The sequence below is a fragment of the Lissotriton helveticus genome, chromosome 7, assembly GCF_964261635.1.
Source record: "Lissotriton helveticus chromosome 7, aLisHel1.1, whole genome shotgun sequence".
NCBI classification, from domain to species: Eukaryota; Metazoa; Chordata; class Amphibia; order Caudata; family Salamandridae; genus Lissotriton; species Lissotriton helveticus.
In genome coordinates, this window is record NC_136068.1 from 1,482,359,785 (window position 1) to 1,482,385,744 (window position 25,960).

Here is a 25,960-nt window from a genome sequence, read left to right on the forward strand (position 1 = left end):
CTTTATTTGAATCTACCCACTCCAATCTACCCCAATCCATGCCATTCCAATCTACCCCACCCCACTACACCCCACCCCAATCTACCCCACTGCAACCTACCCCACCTCACTCTACCCCCTCCAGTCTACCCCACTTTACTTCAAAATACCCCAGTCTACCCCACTTCACTCCCTACCCCCAATCCACTATACATCTCCTTACCACCACTCCAATCTATCCGCCTCCAGTCTACCTCAACCTACTCCACTCCAAGCTACCCCACTTAGCTCCACCCAATCTACCCCACTCCACTTGAATCTACCCTACTCAACCACACCCCAACCTACACACTCCACTCCAGTCTACACCACTACATTCTAGCCCACTCAACCTCAGTCTACCCCATTCCACTCTCATCAACCCCAATCTACCCCACTTCCATCCAATCTACCCCAGTCTACCACACTCCACCCTAATCTACCCCCTTCTATTCAATCTACCCCACTCCACTCTACCCCAATGAACCCCACTCTACTCTTCCCCCAATCTGCCCCATTCCACTTCAATCTACCCCACTCCACTCCGCCACAATCCACCCCACTCCACACTTCACCACAATCGACCCCACTCCACTCCAATCTAACCCAATCTACCACATTCCAATTAACCCACTCTCTCCAAATTACCACACTCTACTCCAATTTACCCCACTCCACTCTACCCCAATCTACCCTACTCCTCCGTGCCACTGAAATCTAGCCCAGTCCAATATACCCTAATTTACCCCACTCCACTCCACTCTACCCCTCTCCACACCATCTACCCCCCTCCACCACAATTTACCCTACTCCATTCTACCACAATCTACCCACCTCCACTCCAATCTTCCCCACTCCTCTCTGCCCCACTCCAATCCAATATACACACTCCACTCCATTCTACATCACTCTACCCCCAATTTACCACACTCCACTCAAAGCTACCCCTCTCCACACAATCTACCCCACTCCACCACAATCTGCCCACCTCCATTCTACCACAATCTACCCCACTCCTCTCCAATCTACCCCACTCTACTGTACCCCAATCCACCCCACTCCACTCTACTCTATCCCAATCCACTCCAACCTACCCAACTAAAATATACCTTACTCCACCCCAATCTACTTCACTCCACTCCATATACCCCACTCAATTTCACTCCAACCTATCCCACTCCTCTTCAATCTACTCCACTCCATCCCACCCACCGACTCCACTTTCCCCAATCTACCCGACTCCACTCCAATCTAGCTCAATCCACTCCAATCTACCCAACACCACTCCACCCTACCCTAATCTACCCCACCTAACGCTACCGCTCTTCAGTATACCCAAATCTACCCCATCTACCCTCTCCATTCCACTCCACTCCAATCTAACCTACTCCACTCCAATCCACCCTACCCCACTCCAATCTACCCCACTCAATTCCAATCCACCCCACGTTGCTCTACCTTACTCCAATCCACTCCACCCTTCTCTAATCTACCCATATATACCTCACTCCACTTCAATCTACCCCACTCCAATTTACCAGTCTACCCCACTCCAATCTACCACACACCAATTTATCGCACTTTAATCTACCTATTCCACTCTACACCAATCTACCCCACTCCACTCCACTCCAATCTACCCCACTCCACTCCCTTCTAACTTACTCTACTGCACTCCAATCTACCCCACTCCAGTCCAATCCATCCCACTTCACTCCAATCTTCCCAATCTATCACACTCCAATCTACCCCACTCCACTCCAATCTACCCCAGTCACCCACACTCCACTCTAATCTACCCTAATTTACCCCACTCGACTCCAATATACCCCAGTCTACTCCACTCATCCCAATTTACCCCAATCTACCTCACACCACTCTGTTCCACTTAACTCCACTCCAATCTACCCCACTCCAATATACCCACTCAAGTCTACCACACTACCCAAATCTAACCCATGCCGCTCTACCCAATATACCTCACTCCACTCTACCCCAATCTACCTCAATGTACCCCAATCTACCCCACTCCACACCACTAACTATTAGCCAAGCTGAACAGCATCAACACTGGTGTTCAACATGGCAAAATCACATTGTCAAAGCCAACAGCTCTCACATATGTGCGAGGTATTGGCTTTGCCAATGCTTGAATTTTTTAGACACTGAGAGATTAAATGATATGCCCAGAACCACAAGATGTTGAGCGGACGCCGGACTCGAACCTCGTTCCCCAGTTTCATGTGCGCTTCAGACTCCTGACTAGGAGAGGACCTGTCCCAAATCTGCAGGCCTAGATAAACAATAGTCACCACAGTAATTCATGTGTTTAGAAATAGGATTGCAGGGCTTGCCTGTTGCTACCTACTGGGCACTTACAGATATATACAGTGATATAAATGTAAATAAAGCATCATAAGAACACAACTCTTGAGTTTCCCTTCCTTGGGTTATAAAATCACAAGAGACCCCTCAAATGGTTCTGTAGACCAGTGAGTGCCTCAAATAAACAATTACCTCCATCTATTTATTACTGAACAAATTTAGGAATAAAATAGCAGCTACCTTTAAAATCTGCCCTCCGTCAGGGTATTTCCGGAGAATGTTCTTCAGGTACGTCAGGAACGGAGGCGCCTTCTGACAGAACCTGGTCCTGGGAAGTAGAAAAGACATACTTTGTGTCAAGAACCTGCCATTGTGTTATAGTATTTCTTCTAAGTCTCACTATTGGAGCTCTCCGTTGAGTTTCTACCATGATTTCCAGGTGAGAATACAAAAATGTAAAAAGCAGCAAACTCCCCCCTCCTACATGCATGTATGTGACTTATAAGGCGCCATGAGAGTGTGGCACAAGTAACACAATAGGGGTTTACAGTAGGTAGTGAAAAGAAGAGTGAGACGGGCAGGGTTTACAGTGGAGAGGGGTAGGAAGAGGGGCACACAGAGGGTCTGGGCATCGAGGGCCCTGGCAGGGCTGCTGGTGGGAAGTGGGAGGTGGTATAAGTTTGGGATGTGATCTTAGGTGGCTGGTCTGGAATAGTAATCTAATTGTTGCACCAACCACAGAGTTTTCTAGGAGCGATCAAAAGTAGTAGTTAAACTGGATTCCTTGATCTGCACCTGATAACACGTTACATAAATGATCGTGTAGTTGTAAAATTTTTAAAAAGTAAAATTTTCAGCAATTAAAACTTTTTTTATGTAGGAATTTTTGCACAAAAATATGCAGATTTTTTTTTCAAAAAAATAATGAAACATGATTTTCATGTGTTGGTTTTTTAGAGAAGGTGCCACGAAAACATCAAACTCCCAATGCCATTTTGTTCACAATTATATGATTCGAAAGAATGCCAGCAATGCCTGGCTATCATTCTTAAACAAGCACTGGTAAAGTACATAGGCCTCACTGTTTTATACTTGAAAGTGCATCTTAATTAATTGAGGATTGTGCGTGTGTGGTAGTGTGGGTGGGTTACTTGGTGAACGTGGGACTGAGGCAAGAGCTCGATAGATGAGAATGAACGGATTCATGAAGGACTGAATGATTGAATACATGTATCATTATGGGTGAGTGAATGCATGAATGTAAGGGGCAGTGCATTGATGAGTGGTTGAATAAGTGACTGGAAGAGCTTCTGTAAGAATGGTTGAATGAATGAATGAGCAAGTGCATGCATGGTTACACCTGTCTTAAAGGCAGTGGCACTGATTACATCCTAAAATAGCCACGAATTGCCAGTAGTATGCCAGTGAAAATTCTTCAAGTGATATGCTCGTTGTCTTCCAGCAATATTGACACACCCAAATGACGTATTGACCCACATCCGCCTTTTTCATCAACTGGGCAGGCCTCACTTAGCTTCGATCAGTAGGACCGCGCGACACTTCACCTACAAAGAGGCTGAACCAGAAGTTCAGTAACTTACAGCTGTACCACCGACTGCCCAACAGCAGGTCCCAGACAACTAGAACTACCCGTCCCTGAACCCCAAAGCGGCCAAGGACCTTCACTTCCTGGCTCACCCCCACTAGAGCTGGTTCAAGCTGAGGAAGCGGCCATGTCAGAAGGTACAGCGCCTCTAACCTCGCGGAGCCTTCTCTAAGGACATCAACATTTGTGAGAGGTTCCTGGCTAGCTCCATCGATTAACACTGGACAATGTGTGTCTATTTTTAAAGATTTTTTTACATTCCATTTTTCAATCAGAGCTTTCGAACCCCTTGACCAACATATGTTATCCCTTGCCTTCAGATTATAAATGCAAGTCCTTATATTTCATCTGGGTGCGGTCTTTCAGTAGTTTATCTCATACTGCCATCTGATTGTACTGCCCCATATTCTATCTCCAGGTCTTGCCCAGAGTGGCTTCCCTCAGGACTGCGGGGTAGGACTGCTCGGCAGTCCCTAAATGTGACGTTAGCAGTCCAAGAAAAAACAATCCCCAACATCACTTGAAGAACTGGTTAAAAACTTTGATGAAAAGTGTGAGATGAGGAAAGATATAATCCTGGGGCTACTATGCTCTGAGGACACTTTAGTTTTCTGTGACCTTAAATTGCCTTTCTCAGACCTTTAACCCACCCTTCATTTTTTCTCACTATAATTGTGAGAAGTTGGCCTGATAGGTGATGTTTCCAATTCTGGAACCACCTGTTATCAGACCAAACAATCCCTTATGGTGTCTGGTTGTAAGTCAACCTTATTAGACAAGCTATCCTAGGGGTAGCATGGACTAAGCAGCCTAAAGGCTTAACTTAAGAGGTCGTGTTAAGCGAGCTGTTTTACCACATACAATCCTGTTATATCAAATGAAAGGACACCACACAAGTATATATTATAAAAATATATGTATTTATTACTCACAATAATCCCCAGTACTCTTTATGAATAAAGGGGCACAAGCGTTAAATCAAAAGCACAGTATAACATACAAAGTTGCACAAATATGGATGAGGGCGAGGGGCCACTCAGACCATATACTAAACAAGTGGTATAAGAGATACCAATCGAACAGTGGTTAGGCCTAGGGCCTAGGGAATCGCTGGGAGCAGTCGGGACAAGCAATGCTGAAGTCGGGAAAAGCCCGCGGGATTCGGGTGCAGTGCAGAAAGCGCACGCATGCACCAATGTTAACCAATGGTGCGTAAAAGTTACAAAGTTAGAGTTAAAGGACACTTCCGCTGAACCTAGAGGAACAAAACTTAAGACACAGACCCTAGAGGTGTGTACCAGTGTGGGAACACCGGCGTTGCAATGTTACCTCACCCACAGGAAGCGGGTGCACAGGGTCGAAGTTGAGTCGGGTTTCGTCACGCAGGCTCTTGGTGCTTGGAGCTGAAAGGGCTGCAGGCGGGGTGAAAGAGAAGTGTCCGGTGGAGTCCAAGGGTGGACTCAAGTCAAAAAGTACCTGAAAGCAGAGGGGACAGAGTCTGGGTCACTCAGCAGTGACCAGGGTGGAACCAGGACGGAACCAGGCAATGTCGTGCGCAATCAGGTGGTCGTCGAGGAGCTTCTCTTCGCTGTCACGTGGGCTCTGGGGCATCTACGACGTCCAGGAGCGGGTCACGATCTGTCCCACGCAGGCTCTCGCCGTCGGCGCTGTCGGCTTCAAGATTGGAGCAAACAACACTTGGCAAAAGCAATCCACGCGGAACCAGGAGATTGCTTCTCACTCGAACCAGGAGGGTCAGAGTGGGGGCTCCTTTTCAGGGGAGCTGGTGCAAATCTGGAGCAACCAGAATCGTAGGTCGAATTTCAAGTTTCGTTGGCACAGGGGCCACAAGCCGGCTGGCAAGTGACCGGGCCAACGCGTTGAGCCAAAAGAAGCAGAAGGGCCCCACGCAGCACTCGTCGAGTGTGGAGGGCTGAACTTCGGTGCAAGAGTGGCTCAGGGTTGGGGCTTCTCAAACCCCGGTGTACAGCTTCGAGGGTCACTCGTGGCTGCACGGTCAGCGTCTCGTGGTCTTTCCAAGATGGCGTGCCCCACGCTTCCGGTCGCCTCCACGGGTCTCAGCTCTGCAGGGACTGTGGATCGGGCTGTTAGAAGGCAGGCAAGCTTAATCTCGTCGATCTCTGTCGCTCGAGTTCCGGCGGGAACTGCAACAAAGCAGACGTCGATGGCTGGATGGTGCCTGTTTGCACAGGGTGGTCACTCCTTGACCACAAGGGAGATTCTTCGGGCTTCTACGTCGAGTAGGATGTCGAAGGGTCCAGAGTTTCGTTTCTTATGTTTCATCAGGATAATCTGAAGTGCATTGGCACTGCTCCCACTCTTATTCAAATCTGGGGGGCTGGATTACCTGCTAGGTCCCCCCCTATGGGTGGGACCCAGGAAGTGGGTGGATACACCCCCTTCCTTTGATCCAGGCCGCCCTGGCACGAGGGCTGGAGTGCCCCAGAACCGGTTTGGCCGGATTATGCAAGGGGCAGCCTTGTGCTCCCCATGCAGTGTCTGGTTTCTTTCAAACCTCCCTGCTACAATCCACTATCTCCTGTCTGGGGGGGTGTAACACCTCCCTGCGACAGGAAACCCTTTGTCCAGGCCCCATTTGGCTGAGTTTTGGTCAGCTTCAGGGGGTCAGACTCGTGTCTGTGGCAGAGGCATCCATTTTGTGGATCCAAGGTCCTTTTAGAAATTAACCGCATTTAAGCAAAGTAACATGTCTTTCCCCTCTAGAGGGGTGGAATGCTATCCCCGTCGCCAGAACTGGCGAGGGGATAGTATTCCAAATCGTATGACACCTTACACGACATGTTTTGATAAAGCCAAACCAAAGTTGCTATATAACCGCGAGGATTATAATGCACTTAAGAGTATATGGTATGGCATTATCCTGAAACAGCTTAGGGAGTTGTTCCCGACAGCTGCAGACAGGCTCAGCTCATGCTAGAGCTCCATCTCGCATTAAACCACGCACTCTGCCTCCGGGATTGATGAGGCCTTCCATAGGAGTGGCTCACAGGTTTATATGTGTCCAGATATAGGTTTAGATATAGGTATACTATATCTAAGCAAGGGGTGATTACACCACCTTACCCCAGCTGAGTGATCAGCCAGTTGTGTCAATTTAAGAACCAGCCAGGGGTGGCAAAAGATATGCTGCAGCCCCTGGTAGGCCTTGGTGGCCCCTATGCCCTGGGCACCTATAGTGCATTATACAGGGGCTGACAAGGAGTCAATTTCCAATTGTGGTATGTACCTAGGGTACATGGAATCCATTTTACAGAGAGAGCAGATGGCCTGGGCCCTGATTAGCAGGGAACCAGGTCAACTAAGTCAAAAACCAGCTAAACACAAGGCAAAAAATCTGGGGTAACCATAGTCAGGTAGCCACCTGCCTACACAACCCCCCCCCCCCCAAACGAAATGAGATAAGGCTATCCTTGGCCAGGTAAGCCTATATTGCCTGAGTGGCCATATAAGGAAGTACCTGCACTAGCATGGGTACCCCCTGTCTCATGGTCCACTAAGCAGTCCCTCACCCTTGGGGTATTAGAGGGTCTCCACCATAGGGAATCACTACCTTGGGTGTGTTTATGCAAAGTTAAAGGCTGGTTTGGATATGGAGTATTGAAGTGAGGCTCCACTAAGTTAGGGCTCAGCTTCCTTCAATTATCTTCCACCATGTGTGCCTTTCTTTCTTCAACTGAGTTGCACTGTGCTCTCAGGGTCAACCTCTGGCTACCTAAAGCTGGAGGCTGGGTCCCTCTGTTTGGCTTGCTGGAGGGACAGTTCAGGTTTGGGCCCTTTGGGTCCCAGGTTTGGCTGTGCCCAACAGAATCCATCTGTGGGAGGTCCCTAACTGTTTTTAAGGGGGCTCCCTCAGGAGTTTTTAAAGTTTTCACCTCACTAGGGCTACTAGTTTTGGTATCCCTAATCTGTTGATGGGGGTGCTTTATTTGACAGGGGGCCCTTTGGGGCTCACTGTCCTTCTTGTCCTCTGCAGCCCTGGGCTGAGTAAGGCAAGGTAGAGAGGGGCAGGTTACCTGCACCAGACTGGGTCCCACCTGAGAAGGGTCCACTGACATCAGAGGCTCTGTCAGGCTAGGCCCAACCACCTCTGGGGCAGTTCCTTCATCAGGGGTAAGATCAGTTCCCTGAGGAGGCTGATCCTTTCCTAAAGTCTGGTGAGGGGGAGATTTCTCGTCCTCCTCTGTGCTCTCAGTTTGTGTGGAGTTATCCATCATTTCAGGCTTCACAACACACATATCAGTTTGTGTTTGGGCTGTGGCCATCACAGCCCCACCAACCTTTTCAGGTGGAGACTCAGTTTGGGTTTCTGCTGTTATCATAACAGCTTTGCTATTCTGTTCAGGAAGAGCTTTTGCTAAAGATGGGGCAGAGAGTTGCTCAGCCCTACCAACCTTTTCAGGAAGGACATCTTGAATTGGGGCTGTAGCTATTACAGCCCCACTAACCTTTCCATTGGAATTTACCATTCTAGAATGGGTTTCCTGTTCAACCTCAGCCCAGGCTGAGATTTCCAAATCATTACCAAGTAGACAGTCCACAGGCAAGTTTGATGACACTGCCACTCTCTTTGGGCCAGTGACACCTCCCCAGCTGAGACTTACTACTGCCATGGGATGATTTGTTTGGATGCCATCAATGTTTGTTACCTGGTATGTGGCACCAGGTAAAAGTTGCTTAGAGGGGACTATACAATCAGCCACCATGGTGATGCTAGCCCCTGTGTCTCTAAAAGCTTCAACTCTCAAACCATTGATGATGGGTTCTTGTCTATATTTGCTCAAAGTATTTGGGCAATCAGAGAAGTTGGCAAACCCCATGCCAGTCTCATAAACAAGATTATTTGGGGATGGGGACCTGGATAGGCCAGGGTCCTCCTGGGCTCCAAAAGTAAACCCACCCAGATTCCTGGGTGTGCTCCCACTTCCTGGGGGATTACTGCTGACAGTAACAGGAGGTGCTGGAGCTGGCTTTGGAGGTATATTCTCTTTATTGCCATTCTTGGGACAACAGTTGTCTGTTTTGTAATGCCCAACCTGCTTACAGACATGGCAATAGGGCTTTTTCTCAGTTGAAGAAGTGTCTTGGGACCCACCCCCATTCTTGGAGTTTTGGGGCCCTGGGGAAGTCTTTTCTTTACTTTTATCCCCACCCTTATCTTGAGGCTTGGTAGACTCCTTCTTCTGGTTACTGCCCTGATTCTTAGGCCTAATCCTGGTTCTGACCCATTTATCTGCCCTCTTTCCCAATTCTTGGGGAGAGGTCAAATCTGAGTCCACCAGGTGCTGGTGTAAGAGCTGGTTCTGACAATTACTTAGGATCTGCTCCCTCATAATCAAATTATACAATCCTGTGAAGTCATGTACTTTGCGGCCATTTAGCCAACCCTCCAGAGCCTTAGTAGCACAATCTACAAAATCAGTCCAGTCCTGTGTCTGTGTTTTCTGGGTGTCTCTGAACTTCAACCTGTACTGTTCAGTGGTTAAGCCAAACCCATCTATTAGGACACTTCTCAGGACTTTGTAATTGTTTGCATCCTCATGTCTAACAGTGAGGAGCTTATCTCTCCCTTTCTCTGAAAAGGAGTACCATAAGATTGCTGCCCACTGTTCCTCAGGAACCTGCTGTACCATGCAGGCTCTCTCAAGAGCAGTTATCCACTTGTGGATGTCATCCCCTTCCTTGTAGGGGGGCACAATCTTTGTCAGGTTTTTACTATCATAGGACCTGGGTTTCTCTTTAGGAATATTGCTGCCACCAGTGGCATCTAAGCCACACATTTTCTGTTCTCTTGCCAAGGCAAGTCTAGCTTGAGCCAGGGCTACCTCCTCCCTCTCTATCTGGCGTCTGACAGCCCTCATTCTTGCCTCATGCTCTTTTTTCTGAGAAGGGGTCATCCCTCTCTGAGATTCTCTTGAGGCACTAGAAATATGAGAGTCCCCTGCTGGAGATCTCGCTCTTCTGTTGCCTGGGAGAATGTTATAGGGTCTGGGGAGGTGCTGGCCCTCTCCATTCCCAAGTAGGTTTAAGTTGGCCTGGCTAAGCCTGGCAACTATAACCTGGCTACCCCTCTGATCCTGATCTTCTAGGTCCTCTACATCTGAGTCCTCCTCCTCTTCTACTACTGGGGGAATCTCATTCTCAGGGGGGTGTACTCCATCTCCTGATCCTAAGGGAACTACATTCGCCTTTTCTAAGTCATCCTGTTCTAGAATGGCTATCAGGGAAGGACTGGGGGGACTTCTGCCCCTTTTTAACCCTCTTGAGATGCACAAGGCAACCAAGTCTTTGTGGGTTAGCTTGTCATAGCTGGAAGTTGCCTGGGTAAGGTCAACTGTCACAGGAGCAGACCCTGAGGCTTTTCCTGTGTCAGACATGACTGCTAGTGAGGTGTAAGTGGTGCACTTACCTACACTAAGTGTTTTCCTACTTTACCTTGCTAGTGAGTTGTAGTCAGGGTGTGCTAATCCCTTTAACCTACAACTACTAAGTTCAGTAGAACTTAATATGCTAAGCTTTTGATTTATATGTACCTAAGGTACTTGATGTGATCTTTCAATTTGATAAGAGATTGCAATGGTAAAACAACAGCAAGCTCAAATCCGCACCGCTGCTCACCAATGTGAGAAGTTGGCCTGATAGGTGATGTTTCCAATTCTGGAACCACCTGTTATCAGACCAAACAATCCCTTATGGTGTCTGGTTGTAAGTCAACCTTATTAGACAAGCTATCCTAGGGGTAGCATGGACTAAGCAGCCTAAAGGCTTAACTTAAGAGGTCGTGTTAAGCGAGCTGTTTCACCACATACAATCCTGTAATATCAAATGAAAGGACACCACACAAGTATATATTATAAAAATATATGTATTTATTACTCACAATAATCCCCAGTACTCTTTATGAATAAAGGGGCACAAGCGTTAAATCAAAAGCACAGTATAACATACAAAGTTGCACAAATATGGATGAGGGCGAGGGGCCACTCAGACCATATACTAAACAAGTGGTATAAGAGATAGCAATCGAACAGTGGTTAGGCCTAGGGCCTAGGGAATCGCTGGGAGCAGTCGGGACAAGCAATGCTGAAGTAGGGAAAAGCCCGCGGGATTCGGGTGCAGTGCAGAAAGCGCACGCATGCACCAATGTTAACCAATGGTGCGTAAAAGTTACAAAGTTAGAGTTAAAGGACACTTCCGCTGAACCTAGAGGAACAAAACTTAAGACACAGACCCTAGAGGTGTGTACCAGTGTGGGAACACCGGCGTTGCAATGTTACCTCACCCACAGGAAGCGGGTGCACAGGGTCGAAGTTGAGTCGGGTTTCGTCACGCAGGCTCTTGGTGCTTGGAGCTGAAAGGGCTGCAGGCGGGGTGAAAGAGAAGTGTACGGTGGAGTCCAAGGGTGGACTCAAGTCAAAAAGTACCTGAAAGCAGAGGGGACAGAGTCTGGGTCACTCAGCAGTGACCAGGGGGGAACCAGGACGCCAGAACTGGCGAGGGGATAGTATTCCAAATCGTATGACACCTTACACGACATGTTTTGATAAAGCCAAACCAAAGTTGCTATATAACCGCGAGGATTATAATGCACTTAAGAGTATATGGTATGGCATTATCCTGAAACAGCTTAGGGAGTTGTTCCCGACAGCTGCAGACAGGCTCAGCTCATGCTAGAGCTCCATCTCGCATTAAACCACGCACTCTGCCTCCGGGATTGATGAGGCCTTCCATAGGAGTGGCTCACAGGTTTATATGTGTCCAGATATAGGTTTAGATATAGGTATACTATATCTAAGCAAGGGGTGATTACACCACCTTACCCCAGCTGAGTGATCAGCCAGTTGTGTCAATTTAAGAACCAGCCAGGGGTGGCAAAAGATATGCTGCAGCCCCTGGTAGGCCTTGGTGGCCCCTATGCCCTGGGCACCTATAGTGCATTATACAGGGGCTGACAAGGAGTCAATTTCCAATTGTGGTATGTACCTAGGGTACATGGAATCCATTTTACAGAGAGAGCAGATGGCCTGGGCCCTGATTAGCAGGGAACCAGGTCAACTAAGTCAAAAACCAGCTAAACACAAGGCAAAAAATCTGGGGTAACCATAGTCAGGTAGCCACCTGCCTACACAACCCCCCCCCCCCCAAACGAAATGAGATAAGGCTATCCTTGGCCAGGTAAGCCTATATTGCCTGAGTGGCCATATAAGGAAGTACCTGCACTAGCATGGGTACCCCCTGTCTCATGGTCCACTAAGCAGTCCCTCACCCTTGGGGTATTAGAGGGTCTCCACCATAGGGAATCACTACCTTGGGTGTGTTTATGCAAAGTTAAAGGCTGGTTTGGATATGGAGTATTGAAGTGAGGCTCCACTAAGTTAGGGCTCAGCTTCCTTCAATTATCTTCCACCATGTGTGCCTTTCTTTCTTCAACTGAGTTGCACTGTGCTCTCAGGGTCAACCTCTGGCTACCTAAAGCTGGAGGCTGGGTCCCTCTGTTTGGCTTGCTGGAGGGACAGTTCAGGTTTGGGCCCTTTGGGTCCCAGGTTTGGCTGTGCCCAACAGAATCCATCTGTGGGAGGTCCCTAACTGTTTTTAAGGGGGCTCCCTCAGGAGTTTTTAAAGTTTTCACCTCACTAGGGCTACTAGTTTTGGTATCCCTAATCTGTTGATGGGGGTGCTTTATTTGACAGGGGGCCCTTTGGGGCTCACTGTCCTTCTTGTCCTCTGCAGCCCTGGGCTGAGTAAGGCAAGGTAGAGAGGGGCAGGTTACCTGCACCAGACTGGGTCCCACCTGAGAAGGGTCCACTGACATCAGAGGCTCTGTCAGGCTAGGCCCAACCACCTCTGGGGCAGTTCCTTCATCAGGGGTAAGATCAGTTCCCTGAGGAGGCTGATCCTTTCCTAAAGTCTGGTGAGGGGGAGATTTCTCGTCCTCCTCTGTGCTCTCAGTTTGTGTGGAGTTATCCATCATTTCAGGCTTCACAACACACATATCAGTTTGTGTTTGGGCTGTGGCCATCACAGCCCCACCAACCTTTTCAGGTGGAGACTCAGTTTGGGTTTCTGCTGTTATCATAACAGCTTTGCTATTCTGTTCAGGAAGAGCTTTTGCTAAAGATGGGGCAGAGAGTTGCTCAGCCCTACCAACCTTTTCAGGAAGGACATCTTGAATTGGGGCTGTAGCTATTACAGCCCCACTAACCTTTCCATTGGAATTTACCATTCTAGAATGGGTTTCCTGTTCAACCTCAGCCCAGGCTGAGATTTCCAAATCATTACCAAGTAGACAGTCCACAGGCAAGTTTGATGACACTGCCACTCTCTTTGGGCCAGTGACACCTCCCCAGCTGAGACTTACTACTGCCATGGGATGATTTGTTTGGATGCCATCAATGTTTGTTACCTGGTATGTGGCACCAGGTAAAAGTTGCTTAGAGGGGACTATACAATCAGCCACCATGGTGATGCTAGCCCCTGTGTCTCTAAAAGCTTCAACTCTCAAACCATTGATGATGGGTTCTTGTCTATATTTGCTCAAAGTATTTGGGCAATCAGAGAAGTTGGCAAACCCCATGCCAGTCTCATAAACAAGATTATTTGGGGATGGGGACCTGGATAGGCCAGGGTCCTCCTGGGCTCCAAAAGTAAACCCACCCAGATTCCTGGGTGTGCTCCCACTTCCTGGGGGATTACTGCTGACAGTAACAGGAGGTGCTGGAGCTGGCTTTGGAGGTATATTCTCTTTATTGCCATTCTTGGGACAACAGTTGTCTGTTTTGTAATGCCCAACCTGCTTACAGACATGGCAATAGGGCTTTTTCTCAGTTGAAGAAGTGTCTTGGGACCCACCCCCATTCTTGGAGTTTTGGGGCCCTGGGGAAGTCTTTTCTTTACTTTTATCCCCACCCTTATCTTGAGGCTTGGTAGACTCCTTCTTCTGGTTACTGCCCTGATTCTTAGGCCTAATCCTGGTTCTGACCCATTTATCTGCCCTCTTTCCCAATTCTTGGGGAGAGGTCAAATCTGAGTCCACCAGGTGCTGGTGTAAGAGCTGGTTCTGACAATTACTTAGGATCTGCTCCCTCATAATCAAATTATACAATCCTGTGAAGTCATGTACTTTGCGGCCATTTAGCCAACCCTCCAGAGCCTTAGTAGCACAATCTACAAAATCAGTCCAGTCCTGTGTCTGTGTTTTCTGGGTGTCTCTGAACTTCAACCTGTACTGTTCAGTGGTTAAGCCAAACCCATCTATTAGGACACTTCTCAGGACTTTGTAATTGTTTGCATCCTCATGTCTAACAGTGAGGAGCTTATCTCTCCCTTTCTCTGAAAAGGAGTACCATAAGATTGCTGCCCACTGTTCCTCAGGAACCTGCTGTACCATGCAGGCTCTCTCAAGAGCAGTTATCCACTTGTGGATGTCATCCCCTTCCTTGTAGGGGGGCACAATCTTTGTCAGGTTTTTACTATCATAGGACCTGGGTTTCTCTTTAGGAATATTGCTGCCACCAGTGGCATCTAAGCCACACATTTTCTGTTCTCTTGCCAAGGCAAGTCTAGCTTGAGCCAGGGCTACCTCCTCCCTCTCTATCTGGCGTCTGACAGCCCTCATTCTTGCCTCATGCTCTTTTTTCTGAGAAGGGGTCATCCCTCTCTGAGATTCTCTTGAGGCACTAGAAATATGAGAGTCCCCTGCTGGAGATCTCGCTCTTCTGTTGCCTGGGAGAATGTTATAGGGTCTGGGGAGGTGCTGGCCCTCTCCATTCCCAAGTAGGTTTAAGTTGGCCTGGCTAAGCCTGGCAACTATAACCTGGCTACCCCTCTGATCCTGATCTTCTAGGTCCTCTACATCTGAGTCCTCCTCCTCTTCTACTACTGGGGGAATCTCATTCTCAGGGGGGTGTACTCCATCTCCTGATCCTAAGGGAACTACATTCGCCTTTTCTAAGTCATCCTGTTCTAGAATGGCTATCAGGGAAGGACTGGGGGGACTTCTGCCCCTTTTTAACCCTCTTGAGATGCACAAGGCAACCAAGTCTTTGTGGGTTAGCTTGTCATAGCTGGAAGTTGCCTGGGTAAGGTCAACTGTCACAGGAGCAGACCCTGAGGCTTTTCCTGTGTCAGACATGACTGCTAGTGAGGTGTAAGTGGTGCACTTACCTACACTAAGTGTTTTCCTACTTTACCTTGCTAGTGAGTTGTAGTCAGGGTGTGCTAATCCCTTTAACCTACAACTACTAAGTTCAGTAGAACTTAATATGCTAAGCTTTTGATTTATATGTACCTAAGGTACTTGATGTGATCTTTCAATTTGATAAGAGATTGCAATGGTAAAACAACAGCAAGCTCAAATCCGCACCGCTGCTCACCAATGTGAGAAGTTGGCCTGATAGGTGATGTTTCCAATTCTGGAACCACCTGTTATCAGACCAAACAATCCCTTATGGTGTCTGGTTGTAAGTCAACCTTATTAGACAAGCTATCCTAGGGGTAGCATGGACTAAGCAGCCTAAAGGCTTAACTTAAGAGGTCGTGTTAAGCGAGCTGTTTCACCACATACAATCCTGTAATATCAAATGAAAGGACACCACACAAGTATATATTATAAAAATATATGTATTTATTACTCACAATAATCCCCAGTACTCTTTATGAATAAAGGGGCACAAGCGTTAAATCAAAAGCACAGTATAACATACAAAGTTGCACAAATATGGATGAGGGCGAGGGGCCACTCAGACCATATACTAAACAAGTGGTATAAGAGATAGCAATCGAACAGTGGTTAGGCCTAGGGCCTAGGGAATCGCTGGGAGCAGTCGGGACAAGCAATGCTGAAGTAGGGAAAAGCCCGCGGGATTCGGGTGCAGTGCAGAAAGCGCACGCATGCACCAATGTTAACCAATGGTGCGTAAAAGTTACAAAGTTAGAGTTAAAGGACACTTCCGCTGAACCTAGAGGAACAAAACTTAAGACACAGACCCTAGAGGTGTGTACCAGTGTGGGAACACCGGCGTTGCAATGTTACCTCACCCACAGGAAGCGGGTGCACAGGGTCGAAGTTGAGTCGGGTTTCGTCACGCAGGCTCTTGGTGCTTGGAGCTGAAAGGGCTGCAGGCGGGGTGAAAGAGAAGTGTACGGTGGAGTCCAAGGGTGGACTCAAGTCAAAAAGTACCTGAAAGCAGAGGGGACAGAGTCTGGGTCACTCAGCAGTGACCAGGGGGGAACCAGGACGCCAGAACTGGCGAGGGGATAGTATTCCAAATCGTATGACACCTTACACGACATGTTTTGATAAAGCCAAACCAAAGTTGCTATATAACCGCGAGGATTATAATGCACTTAAGAGTATATGGTATGGCATTATCCTGAAACAGCTTAGGGAGTTGTTCCCGACAGCTGCAGACAGGCTCAGCTCATGCTAGAGCTCCATCTCGCATTAAACCACGCACTCTGCCTCCGGGATTGATGAGGCCTTCCATAGGAGTGGCTCACAGGTTTATATGTGTCCAGATATAGGTTTAGATATAGGTATACTATATCTAAGCAAGGGGTGATTACACCACCTTACCCCAGCTGAGTGATCAGCCAGTTGTGTCAATTTAAGAACCAGCCAGGGGTGGCAAAAGATATGCTGCAGCCCCTGGTAGGCCTTGGTGGCCCCTATGCCCTGGGCACCTATAGTGCATTATACAGGGGCTGACAAGGAGTCAATTTCCAATTGTGGTATGTACCTAGGGTACATGGAATCCATTTTACAGAGAGAGCAGATGGCCTGGGCCCTGATTAGCAGGGAACCAGGTCAACTAAGTCAAAAACCAGCTAAACACAAGGCAAAAAATCTGGGGTAACCATAGTCAGGTAGCCACCTGCCTACACAACCCCCCCCCCCCCCAAACGAAATGAGATAAGGCTATCCTTGGCCAGGTAAGCCTATATTGCCTGAGTGGCCATATAAGGAAGTACCTGCACTAGCATGGGTACCCCCTGTCTCATGGTCCACTAAGCAGTCCCTCACCCTTGGGGTATTAGAGGGTCTCCACCATAGGGAATCACTACCTTGGGTGTGTTTATGCAAAGTTAAAGGCTGGTTTGGATATGGAGTATTGAAGTGAGGCTCCACTAAGTTAGGGCTCAGCTTCCTTCAATTATCTTCCACCATGTGTGCCTTTCTTTCTTCAACTGAGTTGCACTGTGCTCTCAGGGTCAACCTCTGGCTACCTAAAGCTGGAGGCTGGGTCCCTCTGTTTGGCTTGCTGGAGGGACAGTTCAGGTTTGGGCCCTTTGGGTCCCAGGTTTGGCTGTGCCCAACAGAATCCATCTGTGGGAGGTCCCTAACTGTTTTTAAGGGGGCTCCCTCAGGAGTTTTTAAAGTTTTCACCTCACTAGGGCTACTAGTTTTGGTATCCCTAATCTGTTGATGGGGGTGCTTTATTTGACAGGGGGCCCTTTGGGGCTCACTGTCCTTCTTGTCCTCTGCAGCCCTGGGCTGAGTAAGGCAAGGTAGAGAGGGGCAGGTTACCTGCACCAGACTGGGTCCCACCTGAGAAGGGTCCACTGACATCAGAGGCTCTGTCAGGCTAGGCCCAACCACCTCTGGGGCAGTTCCTTCATCAGGGGTAAGATCAGTTCCCTGAGGAGGCTGATCCTTTCCTAAAGTCTGGTGAGGGGGAGATTTCTCGTCCTCCTCTGTGCTCTCAGTTTGTGTGGAGTTATCCATCATTTCAGGCTTCACAACACACATATCAGTTTGTGTTTGGGCTGTGGCCATCACAGCCCCACCAACCTTTTCAGGTGGAGACTCAGTTTGGGTTTCTGCTGTTATCATAACAGCTTTGCTATTCTGTTCAGGAAGAGCTTTTGCTAAAGATGGGGCAGAGAGTTGCTCAGCCCTACCAACCTTTTCAGGAAGGACATCTTGAATTGGGGCTGTAGCTATTACAGCCCCACTAACCTTTCCATTGGAATTTACCATTCTAGAATGGGTTTCCTGTTCAACCTCAGCCCAGGCTGAGATTTCCAAATCATTACCAAGTAGACAGTCCACAGGCAAGTTTGATGACACTGCCACTCTCTTTGGGCCAGTGACACCTCCCCAGCTGAGACTTACTACTGCCATGGGATGATTTGTTTGGATGCCATCAATGTTTGTTACCTGGTATGTGGCACCAGGTAAAAGTTGCTTAGAGGGGACTATACAATCAGCCACCATGGTGATGCTAGCCCCTGTGTCTCTAAAAGCTTCAACTCTCAAACCATTGATGATGGGTTCTTGTCTATATTTGCTCAAAGTATTTGGGCAATCAGAGAAGTTGGCAAACCCCATGCCAGTCTCATAAACAAGATTATTTGGGGATGGGGACCTGGATAGGCCAGGGTCCTCCTGGGCTCCAAAAGTAAACCCACCCAGATTCCTGGGTGTGCTCCCACTTCCTGGGGGATTACTGCTGACAGTAACAGGAGGTGCTGGAGCTGGCTTTGGAGGTATATTCTCTTTATTGCCATTCTTGGGACAACAGTTGTCTGTTTTGTAATGCCCAACCTGCTTACAGACATGGCAATAGGGCTTTTTCTCAGTTGAAGAAGTGTCTTGGGACCCACCCCCATTCTTGGAGTTTTGGGGCCCTGGGGAAGTCTTTTCTTTACTTTTATCCCCACCCTTATCTTGAGGCTTGGTAGACTCCTTCTTCTGGTTACTGCCCTGATTCTTAGGCCTAATCCTGGTTCTGACCCATTTATCTGCCCTCTTTCCCAATTCTTGGGGAGAGGTCAAATCTGAGTCCACCAGGTGCTGGTGTAAGAGCTGGTTCTGACAATTACTTAGGATCTGCTCCCTCATAATCAAATTATACAATCCTGTGAAGTCATGTACTTTGCGGCCATTTAGCCAACCCTCCAGAGCCTTAGTAGCACAATCTACAAAATCAGTCCAGTCCTGTGTCTGTGTTTTCTGGGTGTCTCTGAACTTCAACCTGTACTGTTCAGTGGTTAAGCCAAACCCATCTATTAGGACACTTCTCAGGACTTTGTAATTGTTTGCATCCTCATGTCTAACAGTGAGGAGCTTATCTCTCCCTTTCTCTGAAAAGGAGTACCATAAGATTGCTGCCCACTGTTCCTCAGGAACCTGCTGTACCATGCAGGCTCTCTCAAGAGCAGTTATCCACTTGTGGATGTCATCCCCTTCCTTGTAGGGGGGCACAATCTTTGTCAGGTTTTTACTATCATAGGACCTGGGTTTCTCTTTAGGAATATTGCTGCCACCAGTGGCATCTAAGCCACACATTTTCTGTTCTCTTGCCAAGGCAAGTCTAGCTTGAGCCAGGGCTACCTCCTCCCTCTCTATCTGGCGTCTGACAGCCCTCATTCTTGCCTCATGCTCTTTTTTCTGAGAAGGGGTCATCCCTCTCTGAGATTCTCTTGAGGCACTAGAAATATGAGAGTCCCCTGCTGGAGATCTCGCTCTTCTGTTGCCTGGGAGAATGTTATAGGGTCTGGGGAGGTGCTGGCCCTCTCCATTCCCAAGTAGGTTTAAGTTGGCCTGGCTAAGCCTGGCAACTATAACCTGGCTACCCCTCTGATCCTGATCTTCTAGGTCCTCTACATCTGAGTCCTCCTCCTCTTCTACTACTGGGGGAATCTCATTCTCAGGGGGGTGTACTCCATCTCCTGATCCTAAGGGAACTACATTCGCCTTTTCTAAGTCATCCTGTTCTAGAATGGCTATCAGGGAAGGACTGGGGGGACTTCTGCCCCTTTTTAACCCTCTTGAGATGCACAAGGCAACCAAGTCTTTGTGGGTTAGCTTGTCATAGCTGGAAGTTGCCTGGGTAAGGTCAACTGTCACAGGAGCAGACCCTGAGGCTTTTCCTGTGTCAGACATGACTGCTAGTGAGGTGTAAGTGGTGCACTTACCTACACTAAGTGTTTTCCTACTTTACCTTGCTAGTGAGTTGTAGTCAGGGTGTGCTAATCCCTTCAACCTACAACTACTAAGTTCAGTAGAACTTAATATGCTAAGCTTTTGATTTATATGTACCTAAGGTACTTGATGTGATCTTTCAATTTGATAAGAGATTGCAATGGTAAAACAACAGCAAGCTCAAATCCGCACCGCTGCTCACCAATGTGAGAAGTTGGCCTGATAGGTGATGTTTCCAATTCTGGAACCACCTGTTATCAGACCAAACAATCCCTTATGGTGTCTGGTTGTAAGTCAACCTTATTAGACAAGCTATCTTAGGGGTAGCATGGACTAAGCAGCCTAAAGGCTTAACTTAAGAGGTCGTGTTAAGCGAGCTGTTTCACCACATACAATCCTGTAATATCAAATGAAAGGACACCACACAAGTATATATTATAAAAATATATGTATTTATTACTCACAATAATCCCCAGTACTCTTTATGAATAAAGGGGCACAAGCGTTAAATCAAAAGCACAGTATAACATACAAAGTTGCACAAATATGGATGAGGGCGAGGGGCCACTCAGACCATATACTAAACAAGTGGTATAAGAGATAGCAATCGAACAGTGGTTAGGCCTAGGGCCTAGGGAATCGCTGGGAGCAGTCGGGACAAGCAATGCTGAAGTAGGGAAAAGCCCGCGGGATTCGGGTGCAGTGCAGAAAGCGCACGCATGCACCAATGTTAACCAATGGTGCGTAAAAGTTACAAAGTTAGAGTTAAAGGACACTTCCGCTGAACCTAGAGGAACAAAACTTAAGACACAGACCCTAGAGGTGTGTACCAGTGTGGGAACACCGGCGTTGCAATGTTACCTCACCCACAGGAAGCGGGTGCACAGGGTCGAAGTTGAGTCGGGTTTCGTCACGCAGGCTCTTGGTGCTTGGAGCTGAAAGGGCTGCAGGCGGGGTGAAAGAGAAGTGTACGGTGGAGTCCAAGGGTGGACTCAAGTCAAAAAGTACCTGAAAGCAGAGGGGACAGAGTCTGGGTCACTCAGCAGTGACCAGGGGGGAACCAGGACGGAACCAGGCAATGTCGAGCGCAATCAGGTGGTCGTTGAGGAGCTTCTCTCCGCTGTCACGTGGGCTCTGGGGCATCTACGACGTCCAGGAGCAGGTCACGATCTGTCCCACGCAGGCTCTCGCCGTCGGCACTGTCGGCTTCAAGATTGGAGCAAACAACACTTGGCAAAAGCAATCCACGCGGAACCGGGAGATTGCTTCTCACTCAAACCAGGAGGGTCAGAGTGGGGGCTCCTTTTCAGGGGAGCTGGTGCAAATCTGGAGCAACCAGAATCGCAGGTCGAATTTCAAGTTTCGTCGGCACAGGGGCCACAAGCCGGCTGGCAAGTGACCGGGCCAATGCATTGAGCCAAAAGAAGCAGAAGGGCCCCACGCAGCACTCGTCGAGTGTGGAGGGCTGAACTTCGGTGCAAGAGTGGCTCAGGGTTGGGGCTTCTCAAACCCCGGTGTACAGCTTCGAGGGTCACTCGTGGGCTGCACGGTCAGCCTCTCGTGGTCTTTCCAAGATGGCGTGCCCCACGCTTCCGGTCGCCTCCACGGGTCTCAGCTCTGCAGGGACTGTGGATCGGGCTGTTAGAAGGCAGGCAAGCTTGATCTCGTCGATCTCTGTCGCTCGAGTTCCGGCGGGAACTGCAACAAAGCAGATGTCGATGGCTGGATGGTGCCTGTTTGCACAGGGTGGTCACTCCTTGACCACAAGGGAGATTCTTTGGGCTTCTACGTCGAGTAGGATGTCGAAGGGTCCAGAGTTTCGTTTCTTATGTTTCATCAGGATAATCTGAAGTGCATTGGCACTGCTCCCACTCTTATTCGATCCAGGCCGCCGTGGCACGAGGGCTGGAGTGCCCCAGAACCGGTTTGGCCAGATTATGCAAGGGGCAGCCTTGTGCTCCCCATGCAGTGTCTGGTTTCTTTCAAACCTCCCTGCTACAATCCACTATCTCCTGTCTGGGGGGGTGTAACACCTCCCTGCGACAGGAAACCCTTTGTCCAGGCCCCATTTGGCTGAGTTTCGGTCAGCTTCAGGGGGTCAGACTCGTGTCTGTGGCAGAGGCATCCATTTTGTGGATCCAAGGTCCTTTTAGAAATTAACCGCATTTAAGCAAAGTAACATGTCTTTCCCCTCTAGAGGGGTGGAATGCTATCCCCGTCGCCAGAACTGGCGAGGGGATAGTATTCCAAATCGTATGACACCTTACACGACATGTTTTGATAAAGCCAAACCAAAGTTGCTATATAACCGCGAGGATTATAATGCACTTAAGAGTATATGGTATGGCATTATCCTGAAACAGCTTAGGGAGTTGTTCCCGACAGCTGCAGACAGGCTCAGCTCATGCTAGAGCTCCATCTCACATTAAACCACGCACTCTGCCTCCGGGATTGATGAGGCCTTCCATAGGAGTGGCTCACAGGTTTATATGTGTCCAGATATAGGTTTAGATATAGGTATACTGTATCTAAGCAAGGGGTGATTACACCACCTTACCCCAGCTGAGTGATCAGCCAGTTGTGTCAATTTAAGAACCAGCCAGGGGTGGCAAAAGATATGCTGCAGCCCCTGGTAGGCCTTGGTGGCCCCTATGCCCTGGGCACCTATAGTGCATTATACAGGGGCTGACAAGGAGTCCATTTCCAATTGTGGTATGTACCTAGGGTACATGGAATCCATTTTACAGAGAGAGCAGATGGCCTGGGCCCTGATTAGCAGGGAACCAGGTCAACTAAGTCAAAAACCAGCTAAACACAAGGCAAAAAATCTGGGGTAACCATAGTCAGGTAGCCACCTTCCTACAATAATCATATCTCATAATAGTGTCCCTTCTCCCCTTTCTTGCCCCTGCCTTCAGCTCCCTTGCGTGGATCCCTCACTCTCTCCATTTTAGCTCTCACCCTATGTTCTCTTCCATCCCACACTGCTTTTCTATCTCTAAAGTCTTCCCCGATCTCCTCTCTTCCGCCTATGTCTCCTGAATTCTTCTGTTCACCTCCCACATCACAGTACCCTCATGCCATGCCATGCAGTGTAGTTTGTTCCTCACCTTTTCCGTCGCCTCTGAGACATGATGATGCTGAAAAAAACAGAGGGAAACTGGTTATAATTATAACTTGATTGTGGGCCAGGAGCTGCCATAATCCCCCGTTTTCCCTCTTCCCCCAGTGGGATCTTTCCTTAAGCTTACGTGTCTTACAGGTGAAACCACCCTCTGCTGTGGTGGTCTGTCCTGAAGTTGAGAATGTCCCCTGTGCTCAACTACTCTTAGGTTGGGCCCTTCCCCTGAGGTCACGTGCGGTACAGGTGTGACCTTCTGCGTCTCAACAACTGTCTACGAGAAGGACACTCTCTGTGCGACACCCGACCCACAAGGGAAGCGTTCCGCTCAGTTCACCTCCCCTACAGCATGGTACATCCCCGGGTTGTCTCGTGCCCTGAGCTGTGAAACAACCCTGTGGTCACCCACCCTCCCCGCTATGATTGGCCAAGCCCCCTCAACGCGCTGGAAGTGAAAGGGAGGGGGGCGGGAGGGGGACGGGGGTGTGAGGAGCAACGATTGAGGTGAGAGGTTTAAGAAAGGCTTTGCCAAGGAGAACTGTGGGATAAAGTGCGATGGGCGTCGAGTGATGAATGATGGATGAAAAGTGAGGGATGAGCACTAAGAGATGGAGACTGGGGAATGAGGGTGGGGTTAAGGACTGAGGCTTTAGGATTTAGGTGTGAGCCACGAGGAGCACGATACGTATAGAATAAAGAGGGGGTGGGGAGCATGAGGGTGAGCAACGAGAGGTGAAACGTGAGGGTGAGGGGTGACCAGTGGAAGGTGAGGTACGAGCAAAGAGAAATGAGGAATGAGGAGTGAGGAGAGAGAAACAAGGAGTGGGGAATAAAGATTGAGGGATGGGGAATATGAGATGAGGAATAAGGGGTTAGGAATAAAGAGTAAGACATTGAGGGGTGAGGGGAAGGAGAAATGAATGAGAGCAGGGTCGATGAGTGAGTTTTAAAGAGAAAGGACGAGAACAGAGGGATGAGGGTTGAGTGATGAATAATAAGGAACAAGATGAATTATGAGGAGAGGGGAGCAAGGTGAGAGCAGTGCGAAAGGAGGGGTGAGACGTGAGGAATGAGGGAAGGTCGAGGGAGTGTTGATGAATAAGGAGGGAGCGTTTAGGAATAGGGCGTGCGGGGTTAAGAATGGTGAAGTAAAGGGTAAGTGAGTGAGGGATAAGGAATAACTGATGAGGGGCAACGAGTGAGGGATGGATGTGAAGGGTGATTAGGGAGGGATAAGGAGTCAACGGGTACTAGTGGGGACGGAGTAGTGAAGATAGGAGAGAGAAGTCAAGAATTCGGAGTGAAGTGAGGGATGTGGATTGAGAAGCGGAGATGGAGGGATGAAAGGAGAGGTCTAAAGAGTGACAGAGGAGGAGTGCAGTTGAAGAGTGAGGGTTGATAATGAATTAAGGTTTGGAAGGGGAGCGAGGGACGAGTGAAAGCATGTGGATGGGATGGGGGAGGGAGATGTCCGGAGTGATGGGTGAGGAGCAGACGACGAGGGAAGAGGGTTGATGGGTGAGATGCTCTGAAGCGGCGAGATGCTGCGTTGCAATCAGGGATGTTGAGGACGGAGTCAGTAACTTATAGAACTGATGGCTCTGAAAGGCCGAGGAATGTACAAGATTCATCTTAGCCAGAGGCTTGTAGGGATGGGGCAGTCAGTCATGCGCGAGGCTGGTGCTAATGCGTCTGAAACCCTGGCTGGGTAGAAACAAGGTGCCGTTGCCTGGAGTGTACGCAATTAATTCAGCCAGTGATTGCAAACAGGCTGAGTGAGTGGTGGAGTCTGCGGGTCGCCTCGGGCGTCTTCCTCACCTGCTTCTGGTACCCGGATGCGTTGCTGCCCTGCAGCCAGTCTCTGCATCCAGTCTCTCCTCTCCAGGACTGGCTGCAGCCGGGCTTCTGCGCCCTTTAATACGTCGTTTCCGAGATAGAAACCGAAACTGAACAGTATCGTGAGTTTCGTTTCTTGGTTCTCAGCTCGCTTCAGGAGAGGGCAGCCTCCGGGGGAGCAGTGAGGCGAGAGGAGTGAGCTGGGAACGGGCGATGCTGAACCATAGAGTGGTGGGAGCGGGTGCAATGAGGCCGGCTCTAGGGCCGTACGACCGGTGCCACCGCACCGGGTGCCGACTCTTCCAGGTGGGCCCTGTCTGGAAGTATTTTATGGATTTAAAAGCACCTGCTACTTACTCCATTGTAGGCATCCGTCAATTTTCATACAACAATAAAATGTCAAGATAACTCAGGTGATTAATGTTCTTCCTGGCGAGAGGAGTTTTGTCTACTGGAAGTTTTAACTCATTTTATGATAGCACAAAGGGTCAATGTGCCTGCTGCAAAGAATGTGTACCATGCATATCACAAAGTGCATATAGTTTAAATGGGTTAGTGCTTTTGTCAGAGAGATCCTTTTGTTACTGGCAGTGTATATGTTAAAATCCTAACATGGAATAAATAGTGAGCTCATAACGGTCATCAAAGAGCTGCATGTAAACTGCAAGGTATAGATTAGAGAATTACGATGTTTTCCTCCATCTTTCTTTATTGTAATGTTTCAAAAAGGGTTCCTTTCCATAAAAAAAAATCCTTATTATTAAATGTAACCCCCACTATGGAGCTATGTTTTAAATTCCGAGTCTTCGTTTCTTCGGACCAAGCACTCTTAAACTATACTGTCTACCAGTATGGATGACGTGACTCACCTTGTAGTCTTCTAGCTTATGTAGCATTTCCTATACACTTATTTACACACATATGATTGATTGTCTCTGTGTAATTATCTGTGTAATGTATGTGCGATGTAAATTGCTCTGACACCCTACACCGGTTTAGGTGGTGCTATATAACTAATTAAATACATCTGCGAGAGAGTTGTTATGGAGGCTTGAGGGGGCCCTGTTAAAGGGTAGTAGTGAGGGAGTCT

General features: G+C 48.6%; 1 protein-coding gene across 3 annotated transcripts in view; it reads right to left on the reverse strand.

The window, feature by feature from the left end:
* Positions 1 to 24,964, reverse strand: part of LOC144770402 (sacsin-like) — a 304,721-nt gene extending 279,757 nt beyond the window's left edge. The window contains exons 1-3 of one of the 3 annotated variants that reach the window (XM_078654903.1): positions 24,853 to 24,964; positions 23,024 to 23,053; positions 2,584 to 2,671 (exon numbers count right to left, since the gene is read on the reverse strand). Coding sequence is in view for 1 of the 3 variants with exons in the window: in XM_078654902.1 (XP_078511028.1) it covers positions 2,584 to 2,671; positions 23,024 to 23,046 (111 nt within the window). In the remaining 2 variants the exon portion in view is untranslated. The remainder of the gene's footprint in view (positions 1 to 2,583; positions 2,672 to 23,023; positions 23,054 to 24,852) is intronic. The other 2 variants (XM_078654904.1, XM_078654902.1) reach the window with 2 other exon arrangements.
* Between the last annotated feature and the right edge of the window lie 996 nt (positions 24,965 to 25,960).